We start from the raw sequence: 22,535 nt of genomic DNA on the forward strand, positions 1-22,535 counted from the left end.
TTAAAATTTCAAATGTTTTCTGCTGACTAAATCATTGCTTGTGATTGTTTGCACCTATTCAAAGCGGCTACCATAGGAACTTACAACAATATAACAATTTTTGACCATATTTGGTGTTTTGCCCAGTCAATTCTAAAGACAATTGTAAAAGCCACCCTGACAGCTGAAAAGTCAATTCCGTTTTTCTCTTGTGTTTTATGGGGGGAAGGTGGGACGGATATTCTGTTTGATTTGTGCTATTCCTGACTACCTGCTCTCTCCTCCCATCTCTTTACATTGCATATTGGGGGTTGAAGGGTGTCGCAGGGGGAACCTCTAACCATAGTGCTATCTGATCTGAACCAACACAAAAGTATTATTTTCTGTGCTGCCTTTGTTTTGCTTATTACTTATTCCTAGTGTATTAAAGATAATCTTTAGTGTTCTGTCACCCCATTGGTGATTGTTGTGTACCTATTAAAATATACTGTGATTAAATTTTCAATACATAAAATAAATATTTCCCTTTGCAAACTAGCCTGATACCTGGTTCAGTGTGGCCGGGGGTTCCAGGAGAAGGGTGTGATATGAGGGGTATTTCGTTCAGAATAGTGAATTTATAGACAAAAATAATAAGGGTTTTCAGTTGTGCACTACATGCTGGGCTTTGACTTGGGTGTGTGCCGGATTGAAATCACTTACAGCTCTCAGCTGCTGTAGGCCTTCTCCACCCAACAGATCTCCCCCCAAATGTTCTCTTGGGATGGTTAAGGGGAAGGGTGTGCCCCTTCCTTGGAAATCTCAGACTTCACCTATATGGAAAAGGACTTTGGCGATGACTGTACTTCCAACCAGGTTCTAGATCAATTCTTTTTCAGGTGTCCCCTACCCGTTACATAGGGAAAATACCTCAGCGAATTGATTCCTTTCTAGACCTCTGTAAGGGGTCCAATTCTGGCTTCTGTGTCAGAATCTTCTTGCCTGGTGATTTATTGTCTGCAGGAATTTGGGAGGTGGAAGAAAGTTTGGGAGCCCTATGAACATCCAAGATATTGGATGCCCTCTCTAACAGGTAAGTCCTCCCCCTGGCCACTCTCCTTCGCATTCCTCTGTCTGCCCACATGAAAGGGTCTCTGTTAATTATCACACTAGTGTGACTTTTATTGGCCTGACAGAGTCTGCCATTTGAAGCATTGGACCTCTTCCTGTGCCCTGCTTGCATGTTTTGCCTTCTCTGAGATGACGGCCCTTTCCCAGGGGAGACAATGGGTTTTGCGGGGACCATGCCCACATGGTTTGTTTTGGGTAAAACTTAGTCCCAGGCAGTGAATACACCACAGGCCCTGACCAGCAGGGTCACTAGAAACCAAGCTCAAAATAAAATTACATTGATTTTGACTAATATAATTATGTAGTACCGAAGATCACCATGTTTTAACCAGACACAGCTTATATTTAGATTGGTCATCTGCCAGAAGATCCTGAGGTCCATAATGATAGAATTGAATTTAGGCTCAGGGATGCCCACTGTTAAAGGCACATCCAGACATGCTGGATTTTTGGGTATAACTGTTGCTGACCGGAATGAATATGTCATATTTTGACTGCCATGTTGCCAAGGCGCAAAGCAGCTGCTGAGTGGTGTCAGTATACAAGCACAGCAAAGTCACATGTGTGCACTTGGCTTTTCTAGCATGGAGTATTATGTGGAGGGGGGTTAATTTGCAGACATCCCTTTCTGAGACAGTGCTACCTGCATCATTTTATTAATAAGATGAAGAAAAACTCGGCTATTCTGTCCTCACAAATGGCATTCTGTCAAAGGAGGGTATCGGCCCATGGCGGGCTGCGGCCACTTATTCATGGAAATGGAATACACGCTGTGGGTCAGATTATCTGTCGTCTCTCCTTCGGGTAGAGTTGGAAAGGGTAGTAACTTCCGGAGGGAGCTTATGCCTCGCATACATAAGGACTATGTCAACGAAGGTATGGACTCGGATTAATGAAGAATACCGAAAAGTAATGTGGCCATTGTACCTTTATTCTCTCTGCCACATTGCTCGCATGTTTTCTGACCCTCATTCTAAATGCCTGCTTTTGCATTTGAGGGTAGGAATTACCGAGTCACACAAGCAATGGTAGCCGGAATTACGCAATTTGTATTTTAATTATTTTGCACTGAAAATAGAAAGTGACATTTTGCGAGTGTTATTTTAAATGATTGACACGCCTGTTGTACAACTTTAGAATTTGGAATTAGTGTAATCTGGGTGTATGTCATCCATGGTGGAACTCATTTAACTGATCATCAAATTTAGCAATTTTGCTTGAAGTATTGTGCTACTGAGGTGGTACTGTTAGCACTTATACGTCGATGCGCGTGGCAGTTAATAATATGTGTTAAAATCCCACGCTTTGCGAAGGAGGGTGATTTTTCGAGGAGGAGGTGTGATATTCACAGTTGCCAGCGCGCCGCCAGCCCTTTCTCACTCTTCTTTAGTTTTCCTGCTGCCACGTGATGCCTTTAGCTGCTGTGTTGTCCCCCCACTCTCCGTGCTCTTTTCTCCATCGTGCATCTGTGTGCAGTCCTATTCTGTCGCCATCGGTCAAGGGCACTGACAGAAAGACACCGATGCACGTGCGGCCAATGAAGGTAGGGGGCAAGTCGTTATTGTATATCTGCAGTCAGTGGGCCTCATTACGACCCTGGCGCTAAGCGAAAAACGATGGCGGTAAATGCTTACCGCCATCGTTTTCCGCCAGGTCCGATCATGACCCGTGACCGTTAACTACGATGCCAATAGCGGCATCGTAGTTAACGCTGCCGCAAACTGCGCTAAGGGTGCGCGCACGCGACCGCCCACACCGTACTTAGCGCCATGGCGGAAAGGCACGCAAATGCCGACCCAAGCGGACATGCACCTAACGCCATCATTGAGGCCGCTAAGTACCTTACCGCCATGGTGCAAATAACGCCATCGCGAACCAACCGTAAAGGGCCAATTCAAGTGAATGCAGCTGCCACAGGTGCACAGAAACAGCACAGGTGAAGGCAATACAGACTCAGGGGAGTATAAAAAGAGCACACCCCACCCCTACCCACACCCAGTCACACTCCACAATGATGCCAATACGACTAGCAATGTTGGGGCTGGAGGACCTGATAGCAATGCATGTGCTACTACAACAGCAACAGCAACAACAACAACAACAGGCAGCACAGAGGAGACGCAGGAGGAGAAGGAGGGCAAGGCAGGCCCAGCAAGCCCCACCAGCACAGCCAGTGCCACCACGCAGGCAGCCCCCAATCCCACGCATCAGAGCCAATCCAAACAACCTCACTGCTGAGCAGATCCACACCCTGTACCGTTTGGACAGGGACACCATCACCGCCATCGTAGACATGACACACAACGACATCGTCAGCATGATAGAAAGTCCAACCGCCATCCCCCCCCTACTGAAGGTAGTGGCTGTACTCCACTTCCTGGCCACAGGCACCTACCAGCACACAGTGGGGCACCTGCATGGCATTTCACAACCATTATTCTCACGAACACTCATCCAAGTGCTCGATGCCCTCCTCAAGCACACAGACGACCACATCTCATTACCACGGACTGCCCAGGAGATTGCAAACACCAAAGTGGGTTTCCATGCACTAGCCAGCATACCCGGTTGCATTGGTGCCATCGACTGCACCCATGTGGAATTGGTGGTTCCACGTGCCATGGAGGTACCGTACCGCAACCGGAAACAGTTCCACTCTATCAACGTGCAAATGGTCTGTGACTCCAACAAGATCATCACACATTGTTGTGCCCGATTCCCCGGATCAACCCATGATTCCATGATCCTGAGGAACTCCACAATACCACGCTACATGGAGCGACATGCAGGCCCAAGATCCTGGCTACTCGGTGAGTGCTATGTCATGGAAGTGGGCATGGGAATGACGTACCAGTGCATACTCCACCTGGCAGAAAGGGGGGGGGGGGATGATGCATACTCCACCTGGCTGAAAGGGGGGGGGGGTGATGCATACTCCACCTGGCTGAAAGGGGGGGGGGGATGATGCATACTCCACCTGGCTGTGAGTAACACAGAGAACGGATACAGAGGAAGGCCACTCACAATGCACTAAACCCCTCTGCATACATAGGGTGATGGCATGCTAAACAGGCCATGGCAGCAATGGGCATATACTGGTTGCATAGTGTGAATCAATTAGTGCATGTAGAAGTGAGCCAAGGTAACAGTTCCATGCCAGCCATGGTGGGACATCATGTTCCTGGACAGACAACATGACTGACACATACATTCTCGCCTACATACAGGTGATGCAGCCTACCCCCTGAAGAGGTGGCTCCTCACGCCAGTCCGGAACCCGCAGAACCAGCACGAGGAGGACTACAACCGTGCACATACACGTACTCGTGTGGTCATAGAGCAGACATTCGGCCTCCTGAAGGCACGGTTCCGAAGCCTCAGCAGGTCTGGTGGGGCACTCCTGTATGGCCATGAGAAGGTGGCAAAGATCGTCATGGCATGTGTCATGCTGCACAATATGTGCGTCAGACGGAATGTGCCCCTGCCCCCTGACGCAGAACTGCAACCACCTGACGATGAGGATGAGGATGAGGAGGGTGCAGAAGGGGCGCCACCACATGGAGGAGGCGATGCACAGGAGGGGCGTGCCATGCGCCAAAGTATCATCAACCACTGCTTCTAGCACACACGGCTGGTGTTCATCGCATGGAGACAGCACTTGGGGCACTGTGTGACTCTGGGGCATGCACACTGAGGACTGGACACCAATAAAGCACACATACGCAATGAAAATGTCCACACGTTTCCTTTTGTGAAACGAATAAATTGTATTTGAACTATGTACTGTCGTGTCACACCCCCTCCCACCTCCCACCTCCCCCCTGCACACCCCCCCCCCAACTCCCCCCTTAACTCCCCAACACACCACCCCGCCACCCCCCTGCACACCCCAACACACCCCCTCCCACCTCCCACCTCCCCCCTGCACACACCCCCCCCGAACTCCCCCCTTAACTCCCCAACACACCACCCCGCCACCCCCCTGCACACCCCAACACACCCACTCCCCCCTCCACCCTCCCCCCCCCCTGGAATCCCAACAAAGGTGTGAGTTGGTCTGTGCAGCAGTGTCAGTAGTAGGATTCCTACACTGTCCGGCCACTATTGGCAGCCCCCTCCACTGGCCCCCGGGGCACCCCTGCCTGTGCTGCGGAGGTTCCTCCCCGATCGGCGGATGGGGCTGCTCGGTGTCGAGCTGGCAACCGAGGAGGATCCTGCCTGCTCATTTGGACGCATGGCCCGTATTGTCTGCACAAGGTCAGTGATGGCGTGCCGCACAGCAGCTAGTTCCGCGCAGATGTCCTTTGTGGACGACTCTATAGCTGCCTTCACAGTCTCAGCACATTTATCCATTGCTGCACTTGACCCCCCACATTCAGCAACATGTTCTTCGAGCAGCGAGGAAAGTTGCTGCTGCCGGGTGGCAATCGCCTCCAGAGAATGGTTGGGATTCTGGGCCATGGCTAATGGCAGTGGCATTCCCATTGGGCTGATCTGCCCCTGCAGCGGGGATGGAGTGGCTGGCCAATCGTCATCCTCTGGCTGACCCTGTGTGGCATCCACATGCGGGCTGCTTAGGGACAGGTAGGGGGAATGAGGGTGGCCTGTGGGGCTCCTGACATCACTCTCCTCAAAGGTCCCTGCTTCACTATCGGAGGAGGCAGCAATGGCAGCAGTCTCCCCAAGTGTGCTGCTTGCAGCAGAGGCTGTGGCTTCTGTGGGCATGATTGGTGTGATGTCTGCTGCTGCTGCTGCTGCTGCTGTACTGCCTGCTGGGGTGGCTGTCTGTGCCCTGTCCTGTTTCCCTTGCATGGATTTTGCCTGCTGTGGTGTTTTCCTCGGGACGACAGAGGTGGAGGGTTGTGGCGTTGGCACAGTTGGCCTGGCCCTCTTGGTGGGTGTGGAGGCTGTGGTGTCCTCTTCCTCAAGGTCGGAATTTGAGCCTGTGGTGGGACAGAGGAGGGAGAGTGTTATTGATGGGTCTGCGGACATTGGCCGGGCATTGTGGCGACTGGCATCTCATCAGTTAGTACATGTGGCACATTTCATGCAGGGGAAAAAAGTTGACTCCCTTTTGTGTGGAAGTAGCATGGAGGTATGTGGGTGCCTGCAGTTAGGGTGTGCATGCTGCATGTGTACAGGGTGCAGATCGGATGTATCTGTGGGCAGTCTCCTGCTGATGTGTTGCATTCACACTATGGGCCAACATTGTACTTCACATGAATGGACTTAGGTGAGATTTGCATGCCTTGATTTGAGCCACCTACCTGCATCGCCCGATGTCGGGGCTCCTCTCTCCATTCCTCCTACTCCTTCAATGCTCTGCATTCCGATTGTGGAGGCACAGATTTCCTCCCATGGCTGCAATTTTATAGGGGACTCCGATCCTCCCCCAGTTGCCATTGCCAGGTTCATGTTGGCTGATAGTATGCTCCTGACTCTGAGCCGGAGATCGTCCCACCGCTTGCGGCACTGTTTGACATTGCGGGGTGTCGTTCCCACGGCACTGACCCGCTGAGCTACCAGTGCCCATATGGCCTTCTTCTTGGTTATGGCCGGTCTTGTCAGTTGGTTGGAGAATACCACTGCAGCGTTCTCCTGTAGGGTCTCCGCTAGAATGGTGAGCTCCTCTCTGGAGAAGCGGTCTTGCCGCTGGCGGTCACAGGCTTTTTTCAAAACTTTAGGCATCTTCCTGCAGGTAGAAGGTTGAAGCCGGTATTGGCGGGGTCTCAGGCTCGGATGTCCAGTGGTTTCGGAGGATGGCAATGGATTGTGTTTTTAAAGATGGCCGCCGTGCTCTTTCCCGTTCCGCCGCGGTGACGCTACTTCCGGTTCCGCTTATCTACGGTCAACGCTAATTGCGGTGACCGCTAACTACGGTCACCGCTATGTACGGCGGTGGCGGTGGTGCACCTTGCGCCGCATACGATGCCGGTAGGTGCCGTTTTGGGGGCATTACCGCCATGGCGCTGTTTACATTACCGCCATGGCGTAATGCTCGTGCGCGATGGGTCGTAATGTGGCGCACTTTACACCATCGTCCCACGGCGTTAACGTTCATTACGCCATGGCGGTAATGACGGCGGATTACCGCCAGGGTCGTAATGAGGCCCAGTGTGAGAACTTTGCTCCGTGCGGCGGTGTTGGGGGTCGCTCTGCCTGCCATGCCCTGGGTCGGTGTAGGAGTCTTGGGGTCAGGGTAGCACTTCGAGAAACTTTTGACATGAGCATTAATACCGTATTTCATTCACTGTTTGCACAAATGACTGCAGATGCAATAGAGTTTACTGGCTGCAGTGTTTTGCTTATTTATTATGTCGTATTCGTTGGGCGAGGGGGTCGCTGTACACCAGGCGGTCTTGGCCCTTAAAAGATTTCTAATCCTTTAACGACTAGTGCGGATGCAGATGCTCTGATGCGGCCTTGAGCGGCACAAAGAGCTTCACAAAAAACAGAATAGGTCAATGCTGATTTTCTTTGTGTCGCCTGTGGCGAAAGACTCAATCTAATGTATTGTTTGTAACATGCTTCAACTTGCACGTGAGGGCACATGTCACTGTAAGTGTTGCATTAAGAGTTAACAGGTTTGCGCTGGAGATTATCCAATTGAACTCGGTGTTCATTTGCAAGGTTGACATGCTGAGTCTACCCTGCTGATTTCAAACTTGCGACCTGTAAATCACACATTACTTTGCAATTTTCCATCGCTGCAGTATTTTTTGTTACTCACTGTATTTTTGTGAGGAGACCCATCCACCCCAATCTTTCCTCCACCACCGTGTGCTTAACCAGCTCTCAAAAACTGCCTTTTGTTGTATTACCACACCACCATACTACAACTTTGGTGGTGAGGCGAAGGAAAAAGCTTCAGCAACATTCTGGAGGTAATTTCGCTGCCTTGTAATGATGCCTGTCTCGGTTTTCAAATATTACACATCAGCGTTCATAATCCATTCTCCCCAAAAGTTAAATGAAATATGCCTGTTAAAATAGTCCACATACATGCCAAAAAAATGTACAAATTCGTGAAAGCAAATATTTTGCAGCGAACAGCTCAAAAAGGGACAACCTTTTAAAACCACGCTGAGCGTGAGGTCGATGTCAACTATTACTAACAAGCATTGGCAATGCCAATAGTTTGGGCGTTAACTGCATTTATGGGCACCAGGGTGCAAAGAGGAGAGTGCAAAGTTTTAAAAGAGGTTGCTAGACGGGGTGCAGGAGGAAAATTATGTTGATGTGTGCAAGTGCAATTGAGTACTCTAAGCACCTTGTATGGAGCCCCAATCGACTGGATTTCGCACTAGCAGAAATAGTACATTGGAAATTAATGGTAGCACCACTTGTGACAGAGCACAAACATTTATGAGGCACACTTAAAAATGTAAATACCCTGCCGTGTCATTCCTTGCTGTGCATCAGCTAGCTTTACACACAGATGGAGCAGAATAACAAACAAAAAGGCACACGCACATATTTGAACTTCAAACGTTAATATCGTCACGTGCACAGGAAGGTGTGAACCACGCAGAGACTGTGGCCAAAACAGACAAGCAAGTGCATTTCTGGCAACTGTGTATGTCGTTCAGAATACTTCTCCAGTCACGTGCTTCAGCGAAAGTGCACTGCGAGGTCGGGACACTGATCACAAGGCTTCGCCTGATAACACACCTATGTGCGATAATAAAACCGTGTCCACTTTGTCATCAACTATTCGCTGCACAATGAGGGCATTCAAGGGGGAACGGCTTGTTTGCAGATTCTATGCCAGGACATCCAATGGCGATTTAAAGCTGTTCGGGAGCGGCCCCATGACACTGAAATGATCAGATCCAACCCCAATTGAAAATAATTGGACTGGAAGCTTGGATAGGGAAACGGTGCGCTGTTCAGGTTGGTCACCCCCCTTCACCCCCTCCCCGCTCAATACTAGTCATTTGAGAGTACCAAATGTACCCTGGGAAATAATGTCACTTGCAAAACCTGTAGCAGAACCAACACTTACGTAGCCAGGGCCATCTTAAGCACTTTTGGGGCCCTGGGCACGGACATCTTTGGGGCCCCCCTCCACCAAACCGAAGGAATAAAGGGATCAAGAATACTGGTTGCGCCCCTCAACCTCCACCACCCACGCTCACTACCTATAGGTTGATATGCTGTCTCACAGCATAATAAGCACTTTTACTCCCTTTTAGTCCCCTTGCCCTCTTCATTCTTGCTCTAATCAGAATGATAAACAAGTAGAATTTGAAGACCAACATTAGCAGTCAACAAAGGGGTTAATGTTCTAGTACATACAGGATACTTTTTTATCAATGACATCCAGGAAGGTAGATGTAGTTTTAATGCAGGACCGTATGTAAAAGGTACATGTAACCCATAATAGACAGATAACTCACATTAGCTGCCTCACAGAATGCAAAAGTGCTCATGCATGGATAGAGACCACCAATTGGAAGGAAGGAGAACGCTAAACATACCGTAGCATGGATAGTGGAGGCAGATTAGAAGCTACCAGCAAGGTTTCTTTATCCAGACAGACTGAGATCAGAAGTGGGATAGGGTTTTCAAATAGTGTTGCCATTAGATATGAAAGGAACAAAAGCCTGTGGTGTGCGATATAAATATGCTCACTATTAACACAGTGAAACCATTAACTGCTGAACCCATATGCATGCATTAGTAATGGCCGAACCCTCACCCGTAATGATAGGCTCACAACTTGGTACAAGTGTTGGCAATAAAAGGCCGTAGGATTTTATTGTACAGATATGGGTTATGACAATAACAATATCACATATCATGATGGTATCATACTTTTGGGCACCGGGTCCTGAGGTTACCCCCTCGGACCCGTGCCGCCTTCTTGTATCCCACGACTTGTTATGGGCACCGTACAGTGCCTTGTACTTCTTTTTGTTCTTCTCCCCTTTTGTAGGGTGGGTGGGTTCTGTGGTAAAGAAGCAAGAAGATTTGGAAGACGCTGAGTAAACAGTGAACCTCCTGTTTGCTTGGGTCCCTGTTCAGGGTCCACAAACAGATTGTGTTTACTCTGAGCATGCTGCTCTCATTTATAGGACCCAGGGAGGCCCTGGGTCTTTGTTGTGTATGTGGTGGGGGCCGCTGTTGTCGCAGCCCCCGGCCGGATAACCGACTGTCTGACCCCTCTCGGTGGGGGCAGATCTTTGAACCTGGGCCCTGCCTGATGGTTGTTTCCTTATGGCGCTTAGCGTCTTGCTGTTTGGAGGAAGGGTGCGATGACTGTTTGCACCTTACCCCTCCGTGGCTTTTGTGCCGCAGAGACTGCGTGTCTCCGTAGCTGGGGGGGAAGGAGAGGAGCAGGCGCGGGGGGTTGGGGCTGCCCCTCTGCCAACTGCCGATGATAACAGAAGTTACCCTGCCTCGCTTGTGGGATGCCCATGCAGCATTGCCCATAACTGCTGAACCCATATGCATGCATTAGTAATGGCCGAACCCCGAACCCTCACCCGTAATGATAGGCTCACAACTTGTTACAAGTGTTGGCAATAAAAGGCCATAGGATTTTATTGTACATATATGGGTTATGACAATAACAATATCACATATCATGATGGTATCATACTTTTGGGCACCGGGTCCTGAGGTTACCCCCTCGGACCCGTGCCGCCACACACGGGCAGGTTCCCGGCTGGCCGTGTTCCCCCAAGAGTATGCCCTAGTGACAGCCCCTGTGAGAAAGAGCTGTATTGATTTCCCGGTAAAAATGCTCCATGCCCTGGCTAGACAGATGGGCGCCGTCGTCGAGAAAAAGGTCTGGGTTGCCTAGTGTAATGGCTTGGTGTTTTATGAAACCCAGTCCTCTAGTCATACAGAATCTCTCTATAGTCCTGTTCAGTTTTCTTCTGGATATGTCTATAGATTTGTAGCAGATGGCCCCTAGCCATTTCTTTCTTGGTAAAATGGCTGAGAAATATATTTCAGTACCCCTCCAGTTGTGCGAAATGCCTGCTAGGGAGGAGCACATTTCTTCGCATAGGATGCGTCTAGCTGTGTTGACTAGGTCGTTGCCCCCTAGATGTATGATAAGGAATTCTGGTGGGTCCCTGTATGCCACCAGTTCCGCTAATGTTTCGTGGACGTCCGCCCAACGTAGGCCTCTGTATCCCCACCATGACGTAATGGTGTTTTTGAAAGGTGGCCCATCTTTAGTCTCTTCTGCTCATCTGCCTGTCCTGAAAACGAATGAGTGACCAACTATCCATGCTGATCGGAGTGTGGTCCTCACTTCGCCTGTTGTTTCTGTGGTGGTGGGAGGGAGGGAAAAGCAGGACAATATTATTAGGGCGGATGGCTATATTGGTTGCGGTCTGATATATCTTTTATAACAGTCTGACTTCTATCCCCCTATGTTTTTTAGTAGTTGCGGTGCTAAACCTCCTTGCCGTGCAGCGGTGGCGGCGCCTATCTTGAAGGAATGAGTGCCGAAATGTTTGGGATCCCACCCTGCTCTGCTGATTGCTTTCATCAGCATTCCTTTAAATTGGTAGCGGCTTAGGGCCGATGCATCTTTGTGGATTAAAAAACTCCCCCCTCCACTTTAGGTCGTTGTGCGAAATAGAGGGCACACCGGGCAGTTTGTTGCCTCATCGATGCAACAAATATTGATGGTTCTTTTTGCACCTGTTTTCGACTGCTGCATTTCTATATTAACACTCTCCTGTCTCACCCTGATTTCCATGACGCCCAGGCCATTTGTGGCTTTAGTGCTGGATGCGATGAGTTCCCCTACCCGGAAAGCCCCGAAGTAGGCTAGGAAAAAGGCTGTTTTAAATAAAATTATCTCGTAAGGGTGCCAGCATATGGCTTCCAAATGGCTTGTTATCTGTACCAGTTTGGTGAAATCAAGGGGGGTCGGCGGGTGTCCACTTGCGGCCCCTCCAGTCTGCCCCATCCCTTCATTGCATAAGAAATGAGTGTGTTCTGAGTGGGGTCTGAATCGCCCTGGATTTTCGTAAAGTATGAGATTGCCACCAGGTGTCTTTTAGCCCAATCCCTTTTGAAACCTTGTCCCCAGGGACATTTTAAAAATACTTCTATATCTTTACTCATTATTAGTTCTATGTGGTTTAGACATGTGGCTTTGAATACTGTTTGCAAACACTTACTGTACTGTGTTGCTGTGGTGCTTGCCCCCGCCCTCTCTGCCATCTCTGTTAGGAAGCCTGTGAGGTTGTTGGCACCCGTTGTTGTTGTGCCTGATTCTTGTTGGGCATCCCGGCCTGGGCTCTCTGGCGCTGCCGTTGATGCCAATGTGTCGCTGGCACCCCTTTTAGAGGTGCCTGCTTTGTATTGGTCATCCCGGCCTGCACTCTCTGGTGCTGGCGTTGATGCCAATGTATTTTTGGCACCCATTTTTGAGGTGCCTGGTTTTCGTTGGGCATCCCGGCCTGGGCTCTCTGGCGCTCGCGTTGATGCCAATGTGTTGCTGGCAACCCTTTTAGAGGTGCCTGCTTTGTATTGGTCATCCCGGCCTGCACTCTCTGGTGCTGGCGTTGATGCCAATGTGTTGTTGGCACCCGTTTTAGAGGTGCCTGGTTTTCGTTGGGCATCCCGACCTGTGCTCTCTGGCATTGGCGTTGATGCCGTTATTCTTGTCTTCCCATTGGTTTATAGTGATAATTTTGAAAACAATAATGTCGAAAGTCATTATTTCTAAAAAAGAATGTGGGGAAAAAAAAGTATAATTTTTTTTTCCAATACGTTTTTTTTTTTTAAATGGGGGGGGGTACCCCCAGCCCCCTTTTTAAAAATTTGTTTTTTTGTTTTACCCATTTTTTTTTACTCCCGGACCCCAAAATAAATATATAATTATAAAAAACGGAATTCGACATCTTTTTTTTCGACATTATTTTTTCGACATTATTTTTTCAAAATTATGACTGACCACCCTTCCCATTATTGCCCAGCATTCTGCTGGTATTGGCATCATCTGTTCTTGGGCGTGCGGCGCTAGCTCTCGGAATCTTGTCCACTGGAAGCGAGATAAGGCATCAGCAATGCCATTATCTGCCCCTGAAATGTGCTTCGCATTGAGTACAACGTTTACTTGTAGTGTGACTGTTGTAATGGCTCGTAATACTTTTAGTACTAAAGGGCATTTCATAGACCTTCTGTTTATGGAGCCCACTACAGCCATGTTGTCGCACCAAATCAAAAGTTCCGTATTTGCTAGTCGCCTGCCCCAGATGTGTAATGTTAGCCAGATGGGGAATATTTCTAGTAAGGTGATGTTTCTTGTCCACCCTGCTGTTTGCCATGAGTTGGGCCAGTGTCCTGCCACCCATTCGGAGTCTAGTATGGCTCCAAACCCCTTGCTCCCAGCTCCGTCGGTGTATAGGACCCTGTTAGACCGGGTGTTAAAAGGCATTCGCCAAAGTAAAGACCCGTTGAAATCTCTGAGGAATTTTCCCCATGTTTCCAGGTCCTGTTTCACCTCTCTGCCTAGCCGGATATGCAAGTGTGGTTTGGTGAGTGATTTGATTTTGAACTCCAGGCTTCTGGAAAATATCCTCCCTTGAGGTATTATTTTAGATGCGAAATTGAGGCTGCCTGCTAAGGATTGTATTTCCTTTACAGTCCCCTTATCTCTCATTATCAGGTTTTGTATTTTAGCCCGGAGTTCTGTTATTTTTGTTTTTGGGATTCTGCAGAGCCCCTTTGCTGAGTCTCTTTCGATGCCCAGGAAGATTATGTTTGTGTCTGGTTTGGTGTTTTTTTCCCTCGCTAGGGGAATTCCCCACTGTGCGGCCATGTGCTCCAGGTTTGCTAAAGCCTGGCCGCATTCCTCGGATTTTGGTGGCCCTATGACCATGAAATCATCTAGGTAATGTACTATTTTTGTCCCTGGTCTCTGCTTTAGTAAAGCTCATTGAAAAAAGGAACTGAATTGCTCAAATAGTGCACAGGATACTGTGCAAACCATGGGAAGGCATCTATCTACGTAGAATTTGTTGTTAAAAGTGAAACCTAGCCACTGTTGTGACTTTGGGTGGACTGGCAAAAGTCTGAAAGCAGATTCGATGTCCAGCTTCGCCATCAAGGCGTTTCTGCCGCACTCTTGTATGAGCCTTACCGCTTCTTGGAAATGCGTGTAAGTTACAGTGGATTCTGTGTGTGGGATGCCATCATTTAAAGACTGGCCTTTGGGGTAGGATAGGTGATGGATTAGTCTCATTTTTCCGGGTTCTTTTTTGGGAACCAGGCCTACTGGAGATATTAAATAGTCCTTTAGTGGCATGGCATCCCAAGGACCTGCTGCCCTGCCCAGTTGCAGTTCTTTCTTGATTTTGTTTTCTACTATCTGGGGGTTGTCCCTGGCTGACCTTAGATTCATTGGAATGTATTGTGACCCAGAGCCCTTAAATGGGATAAAAAACGCTTTGGTGAAACCCTGCGATATTATTCTGCTGGTTTCAATGTCTGGGTAGCTGTTTAGGGCGTCCCTAAAATTGCCCGGGTTGATGGGTGTTTGTCCTGGTTTTAAAATTGGGATATCATTCTTTCTTGGCTGGGAGTCTGGTGCAGTTGCTTGTTGCATGGTCGCCGTTGCAGTTTGTGCAGGCGTGTTTGTACCAGCATTCTTTGCCCCACGTACACTGGTTTTTCCCAAAATTTCTGCATGGGATGTTGGATTTGCAGCCTGCTGTTTGTTCTGTCTGTGGGCATTATTTTGCGCCGCCCAAGGCTGGTTCCTCTGAAAGGGCTGCTCCCCTTTTTTGGATTTATCATTGTCATGGGATTTGCTTACTTGCAAATTTTTGCTATTTTTGGAAGAAGAATGCATGGTATCTTCATCTAGGGGAGGTTCGGCGTTGAGGAGGTATAAATCGTTCTGGACTTCATCCCACTCAATGGCCGGTCTTTCTGACATGCTCCTCCTAAATCTGATGTCGTATGCAAGCCATGTCTTCCCCTTCTGTGTTACTTTTACTTCCCTTATTTTATCAACATATGCCCAGATCTTCCTACCATCCATGGGAAATGTTTCTTCATATATTGTTGCTAGTATGGCAAAGGCCTGTAGCCAGTTTTCCCAGTTTTGCTCGACCTGAGCGTTCCTGGCAATGGCTTTCTCTTCTATTTTTTTGGATCTAAAAAAGTGTCTTTCCCTTTGCGCTGTGCTTCTATTAGGGAAAAGATTTCTATAAACTCTTTGGCCCATATGGCTTCTTTGATTGTGGTATCAATGTTCCATGCCAGGCATCTTTTGTATCTATTTAATATCTCCGTTTGGAAAGATTTCATTTTTTGTTCTACTTGCGCATTACAGATTGATATAATGTCAGTTGTATTGCTGCCGGGTGTCCCTGTCGCGCCTTGGCTGTCTGCCCCTGGCGTTGTCCATGTTTTTAGGGCACCTGTTGGATCAGTTGCTGGAGTTGTGGAGGCTGTTGCATTTATGGCTGTGGCCGCTATTGTTAACTGCTGTACTTGTTGTGGCGAACTTGCTATAGGTGGTGTTACGGGTGGATTGACAACCGTTATAGTGGGTTATATTGTGATGGGGGGGTATGAGGCCCCAGGTTCCCTTGCGGGTGGCGTCTGTTTCCCCCTTATTTCTACCATTAGTTGCTGCAATTCCGCTATATTCTCGCATAATTTTGACAATTTTTTGGTACCTTTTCTGGCGTCTTCGGATATTTTTCTCTTTTTCGATGGTGCAGGAACCTCCTCCTGGCTGGGTGGGCTGGTAATTCCTTCCCTTGGTAGGCCGTACATGTTTCCTCTAACCCATGCCCATCCGTAGTGCTCTGCCGCTTCAATGGCTGCTAGCAATTGTGATTTGGGCTTCTGCGCCGGTGTTGGGGGTGCCCGTGTTTTCCGTTTGGGGCCCATGTTTTTCTATGCCTGCTATAGGAAAAAGAAAAAGGGTTTTATCACGGAGTTAAACCGTTGTTATCAGCGAGTTCTTTGCATTTGCTCTATTTGTTGCCCGTGCTGGGTAACTGTTGACTGATGCCTTCTTGTCCGGTTTTCCGAAAATTGGGCAGCCCCCAGGCTTGATTTACTGGATTGAAATAATTGGTTTCGCTGTGAGATCGCCTTGCAATATTACAGAAATTATTTTAAATCTGCAGTCTTTGGGCCCGCCGAGCTTGGCAATGTGTTTGCCAGCTCTGCGTGGCTGTCAAGCAAAGACGAGCTCCCAAGCTGGTTTGTGACTCTGCCAAGTTTAAAATTGGGTTGAGTTCTCCTGCCCCGTCTGCCTTATAACACAGGGTTCCAATCCATCGTAAATACAATGTATCTCTTCTGGACATAATTGTCTATTTTTCTCCCTCGTAGCCCCAGCGCGGTGGCTCACCTGTAAAATGTTGAATCGGAAAACCGTCCGAGCCGTGCTGTTCGAGTGCCGCTTCTCCTTCGTTTGCACTGATTTTGTGGATAATTCTGCAGCAGGCTTCTGTGGATTGGACACGCTCGCCGCTCGCTTTTCGATCTATGCCGAAAAATGTTGCAGCTGACAGCGTCCGCACTGGCCGTTCGGTTGTCGTTTCTTCCTTCGTTAAAACTGTGTTGCAATTGGTTTGAACAGTACAATGTTCAGGAAGGAAAAAGACACTGCGATGTACAGCGAACTTCAAGAATTGCTAAAGAAGCAAGAAGATTTGGAAGACACTGAGTAAACAGTGAACCTCCTGTTTGCTTGGGTCCCCGTTCAGGGTCCACAAACAGATTGTGTTTACTCTGAGCATGCTGCTCTCATTTATAGGACCCAGGACGGCCCTAGGTCTTTGTTGTGTATGTGGTGGGGGCCGCTGTTGTCACAGCCCCCGGCCGGATAGCCGACTGTCTGACCCTCCGGTGGGGGCAGATCTTTGAACCTGGGCCCTGCCTGATGGTTGTTTCCTTATGGCGCTTAGCGCCTTGCTGTTTGGAGGAAGGGTGCGATGACTGTTCGCACCTTACCCTTCCGTGGCTTTTGTGCCGCCGAGACTGCGTGTCTCCGTAGCTGGGGCGAAGGAGAGGAGCAGGCGCGGGGGGTTGGGGCTGCCCCTCTCCCAGCTGCCGATGGTAACAGCAGTTACCCTGCCTCGCTTGTGGGATGCCCATGCAGCATTGTCCAGAATAAGGCTTTTATGAAGAACATACCATGAGAAGGAAATCACTCGTACGGGCTGACAATTTTGAAAGGTTTAGGGACTGGCAATGTTGGGTGGTTAGGCAATACAAGATTAAATGAGATGCCCAGGATCACACATTGGTTAAGGGCTGAAGCTGGCATTTGTGCCAACTCTGCAATTTCTGCATTTGAGCACTTTCTTTTACAGTCCTTACCATGAACTAAAACAATCTCATTTTTATAAAAAACGGACTTGTAAAGTACACAAAACACATTATCAAGCATTATCATTTTTAAACAAAATATGTTATAGAAGTGTGTTATGCAAAATGGGAATGATTTTAGCTTCATTCTCTCCATCATACAGGGAAGTATATAAGAACCAGCATACCAATCGATGTGATTTAACACATTTAATCTGGGTTTGTCTTTTGTGTTTTAAAGCTTTAAATACTTCTAAAAAAATGCCTCGTGACATTTTCATTTATAAACGTGCATAAAAACCTTTGACTTTTACCAAAAAGCAAACCGTTTTTTGTGTCAAACAAGCAGACCTTAAAATATGCTTGCCTGAGGCCTACAACATATGGTCCGCTCTCTTCCGACGTCTACCAACCCTTCCACCCAAATGGCCTACATAAGAAGAACGATCAAGTAATGGGCTAAATGATATGAGCAGCACGCTAGAAGGCCAACCTCACAGAAGACATTACAGTAATGTAAGATATATTAGCTAATATCATTGTATCATCTGCTGGCAAATCCAGGATACAAACATGAACGCTCTAGTTCCATAGTCTTGAATTTGAATATTTATTCACCTCTTGAACTAACAGTTTATGCCATCGTTGGAGGCGATTGCCTAGGTTTTACAACACCTCATTTGAACAAACCAATTTCTAGACCTTCACCATACGGATGATATGTTAGTTTTTATAGCAACCCCTATCTGGTACAGGTACATTACTGATAATAGCAGAGGTTGTTCTGCAAAACCAAGTACATACAAGCAGGTTTATAAACTTCAGACATAGGAAAGGCTCAACCAGCCTTGCTGGAATGTGATATTCTAATTTTGCATATGAACACATCTCTGCAATGGGTGCTTCACACACTGAGCTGGCTTCTGAACCATTGCGGCACTCAATTTATCAATATGCATTTCACCATTGCCTATTGCACATGATCAACATAATTCCCACAGGAAGGAAAGAATGCTACTGAGTTCTGCCATAAGAAACACACAAACTGGCAATGGGTTTAAAGCCTCAGCAGCCCCCCATAAAATATCCTGACATGCTATTTAAGACTGGTGAACAATGGAATCTTACTTCCTCAGATCAGCTAGCCTTGTGGGGCCCCCTCCAAGGTGGGGGCCCAGGGCAAGTGCCCCTTTTGCCCTCCCAAAAAGACGTCTCTGTACGTAGCCCGTGCCTGGACGCCAGATATACACAGTTTCCTTGCTTACACTCGGCATACAGCATCTGCCACACACACTGCACGCACAGCTGGGCAGGCAGGTCACCGCTGCATGCACGGATAATAAACACAGCAACGCATGCACAGCATAAATATGTAGATGACAACAGACCAAGGAACTCCTGTACAGAAACGGCCCAGAGGCAATGCGTGAAGAGAAAAACAGTGTGTGAAACTGATGCTGGAAAGACCCGCCAAGCCCCATGGCATTCACTACCTGGGTGATAAGAGGGGTGCAGATCACACCACCACCAGTCAGAAATGAGGAATTCCGAGCAACTAAAGGCTAAACGTGCCTGGAAGGTGTACAGTCTTTCTAAGGGGCTGAACCGATCAGAATGTTCCACAAAGCGTTGCGATATGTGCAATAATGAAGGCCGATGAAGCACACACAAACTAGACATGAAGCGCTGCATAAAATGTGGCATTGTCAACCGAGCACCACAACCACTTCTGTGATTCAGGGTTACATACTACCAGTTTATTCACCCGAAGGCATAGCAGGAACGGGTGAAAACTAAAATGAAAAGTTGACCAGGTCACCTTCAGCCTAGAGGGATTAGCCTCTACTGAAATCCACTTATGGGGTGGCGGGGACCTCCTTTGTGCCATACAAAGGAGGTATCACCCATGACCCAGCCGTGGTAACCCACCCTTAAGACATGGGTGTAGGAAATGGGGGGCAGGAGGGACACATACTCCCCACAATTTCAGGCAGGGGGGATATAATGCCATTTATCCCCCCCACAATAAGAAGCAAGGCGAGGGAAAGCTGGGATTTTATTGTCCCACGTGAAGTGATGAAACAGCAGGGCAGCATTAACTAAAATCAGTGCTGGACTGTAAGCGAACATCCAGGCCAGCCTGGGTGGTTTGCTCATCATCACACTGGCTGTGGCTGGCTGCCTGGTGCACAGCACAACATTCTTTTCTGCCAGGGCTCGCGGGCACCTGCGCATTTGAGGGGCACCATCCAGAAAACAAACCGCACATGCACTCTGTGTCTGCTGTTTCGTGCTGATCCCCGTACTCGCATGAGTCGTATCACATCACATGAGGTGCAGCGCAGTCCGGGGCAGTGATCAGTGCCGAGTCTGAATGCTGCTGATGGGCTGTGTGATGCATGGACGAGTAGAGCAGGCAGCGATGCGTGCTCAGGACAGCGCTCATGCAGTGCAGCGAAATTCTGTCTGGGGGGTGCTTGCTTGAAAAGATCACGTTTGATTGGCAAGACGGGAGCTCTTGGTTTAGGTCAGTAGTAATCCCTGTGGGAAAATACATAGATATGCTTGCGTTGCATTAAGATGCCTGCCACACTCATAGCTCGTTCAATTTGTGTAAAAACTGGCGAGCTCCCCTTTGTACAACCAACCCTACCTCAAGACAAGGCCTGGCAAGGATTTAGCGCAAATGACCTGATAGAAAAAAGTTAATGGGCCACTTTAGGAGTGTTGCGGTAAGGCAACAACAGCGCCGGTAGTGCAACTGGCACCATTGTTACCTCGCCGCAACATTCAGAGATTGTTCGCGGGTGCCGCTCTGGACGCCTGCTCAGACCAAGGTCGGAATGGCCCAGTAAGTCCCCTTTTGCGGGACCCGGACCCGAGTTTGGGGGTAGCCATGCCCTTGTTAAGAGCATGGCTAGCCCCAAACTCGTAATGAGGCCCAATGTCTTTACTTGCGTGTCTGACTCCGGTGTTTCACAGACTGAAGGGAAGGAATCACATTCCCTTTGCCATGAAAGCAGCCATGAAAGCAGCCCGCTGGCTACCGAACAACCAACCAACATCAACAGATTGTAGCATTGTATGTGTTACCTAAACTACAGGTATCTACAGTTAGGCACCCTGTTATCTCCCCAAAGCTCTGCCTCTCTACCACTGACCAGATGCCTAAAGTTGGCTTCCCAAAACCTGCTGGTTTCCCGTATGCTCCTTTTCTGGTACTCTACTCTAGACCACCACGCCACCCCCCCCCCCCCCACTGGAATGCTGTACCACTGCATCAGTGCCATGAACTCCGACTGCATCGAGTTCAGAAATTATATGATCCTCAGACCTGGCGCACTCGAGCTCTTTTCGTCGACACACCCTTTTATCCTTCAGGGGTCAATAAATGTAGTATAAATAAATTGGGCAAAAATAACACGTGATAGCACAGTGCTTAGAAATGGTAAGGATCTGGCCTGGAGCATTACATAAGGATACAACCTATTCTTATCTTCTGCCCCTCTTGTTCACTTCCTGATATCGTTTTTGGGCAAACTCATGCAGAAGCTGGTCATCCCCCATCTGACCCTCCACACCGAAATAGTCGGCTGCCTGGAGGCAGTCCAGTCCAGTCTAGTTTTAGGGCTGCCAGAGGGATGGAAACTGCTCTCCTGAACACCGTGAAGACCTACTCTCTAACCAGGACTCTAACACTCCCTCTTTTGATCCTCTGCGATCTCTCTTCTGCTTTTGATGCAGTCAACCACTCCATCCTCATAAACAGTCTCCATGACACCCTTGGCATCACCGACTTGGCACTGACGTGGCTCACCGCCCTACTTTCAAACAGACCTTCCCAAGTTCAAATGGGCCCTATTTCTCTCCCCCAACTCACTCTCTAACTGTAGTGTCCCTCAGGGCTCTATCCTATCGCCTTGGCTCTTCAACATCTACCTGGCCCACCTGATCTCCACTTTCTCCCCTCATTTCCAGTGTTACGCAGATGACACATACCTTTTGTTCAAGCTGCGTTCCTTTACCTCCTACTCATCCTCCTCCTTCTCCCTCATACCGTCTGCTTGACTGCTATTCAGGCATGGTGCTCTGCCAATGATCTCTGCCTTAATGCCAGTAAGATAGAGATTCTTTTCATTTGGAGGCCAGCTCCTTGTCCCCCCCCCCTCCTTGTCCTTGTCTCTGGGCTGACTCCCTGGGTACCCTTCCCTCACCCACTTGTGAACAAAAAACTTTGGGATCATCTTTGACTCTTCCCTCTCTTTCTCTCCACACATCACTGTCTTTGCCAAGAAGTCCAATGCTCAGTTGCATCTCCTCGGGGGCATTCTACTTGTCCTCACCTTCCCCCAGGTGCTCAATGTCTCCAGAACCCTGGTTCTCATTAGGCTAGACTACTGCAACATCCTCTTCCTCAACCTGCCTCTTTCCTCCCTTCACCCCCTTCAGCTAATCTAGAATAGGACTGCAAGATGTCTACTTGGCCTCAAGCCCAGGGACCGCATCTCTCCAGCACTGAAATCTCTCCACTGGCTCTCAGTGACCGCAAGGGTCAAATTCAAGACCCTTTGCATCATCCACAAGGCATCTGGGGCCTGGAACCTCTTTACATCCAGCTTTCCCTCCCTAAATACTTCCCGGCCAGAGTCCTTCGGTCTTCTGGCACAAACTCTCAGCAGGTCAAATGCTTCTACAAGCAGAGAGTGGCTGACTCCTCCTTCTGGAACGGTACCCTACCCCCCAGACTTGAGCCGGATTTTCTTAAGTTCCTGCAACTTGTCAAGACTTTTCTTTTCTCTTCTTCCTTCCCTGTCCCCCTCCCTTGCTAACTTTTCATCTGCTGCTGCGACTGGGGTATGGTCCCTTCAGAGTCATACAGGGGCTAGACCACCTCCTCCCAGTCCCCCCCCAGCATCCTTTGCCAGCACTTGCCCTCAGGCTCCCTTCCCCGGACTAACCCAACTTGGTCCTCCCTGTCCACCACACTCACCCCCCCTTCCCCGGTCACTTGCCACCTTGCCCCGCCCAGTGCTTGCCCGGCCCCACCCTTGCAGGTGCCCCACTCCTGCACTTCTCCCTCTACTCCATCCCCTTGCACCTACCACCTTGTCATGCACTTGCATAGTAGGATTGTCAAA

The 22,535-nt window shown here is 48.9% G+C and overlaps 2 protein-coding genes across 4 annotated transcripts in view; one reads left to right on the forward strand and one right to left on the reverse strand.

The window, feature by feature from the left end:
- LNX2 (ligand of numb-protein X 2) overlaps nucleotides 1–22,535 on the forward strand; it is an 858,121-nt gene that overhangs the window by 264,596 nt on the left and 570,990 nt on the right. The window lies entirely within an intron of this gene.
- LOC138527743 (nuclear apoptosis-inducing factor 1-like) lies at nucleotides 5,147–7,186 on the reverse strand. The gene is made up of 2 exons (XM_069639029.1): nucleotides 6,357–7,186; nucleotides 5,147–6,032 (listed from the first exon to the last, which is right to left on the reverse strand). Exons 1-2 carry the CDS (start codon nucleotides 6,775–6,777, stop codon nucleotides 5,191–5,193), a joined length of 1,263 nt encoding a protein of 420 aa, XP_069495130.1. The 5' UTR covers nucleotides 6,778–7,186; the 3' UTR covers nucleotides 5,147–5,190.

The sequence above is a fragment of the Ambystoma mexicanum genome, chromosome 7q (genome assembly GCF_040938575.1).
Source record: "Ambystoma mexicanum isolate Mex_15411 chromosome 7q, UKY_AmexF1_1, whole genome shotgun sequence".
Taxonomy (NCBI): Eukaryota; Metazoa; Chordata; class Amphibia; order Caudata; family Ambystomatidae; genus Ambystoma; species Ambystoma mexicanum.

Excerpts from the sequence above, each read along its gene's own strand:
- LOC138527743 (XM_069639029.1), bottom strand. The coding sequence starts at position 6,777 with ATGCCTAAAGTTTTGAAAAAAGCCTGTGACCGCCAGCGGCAAGACCGC. Across the intron at positions 6,033-6,356 it reads CCCGACATCGGGCGATGCAG|GCTCAAATTCCGACCTTGAG; the intron begins GTAGGTGGCTCA and ends GTCCCACCACAG.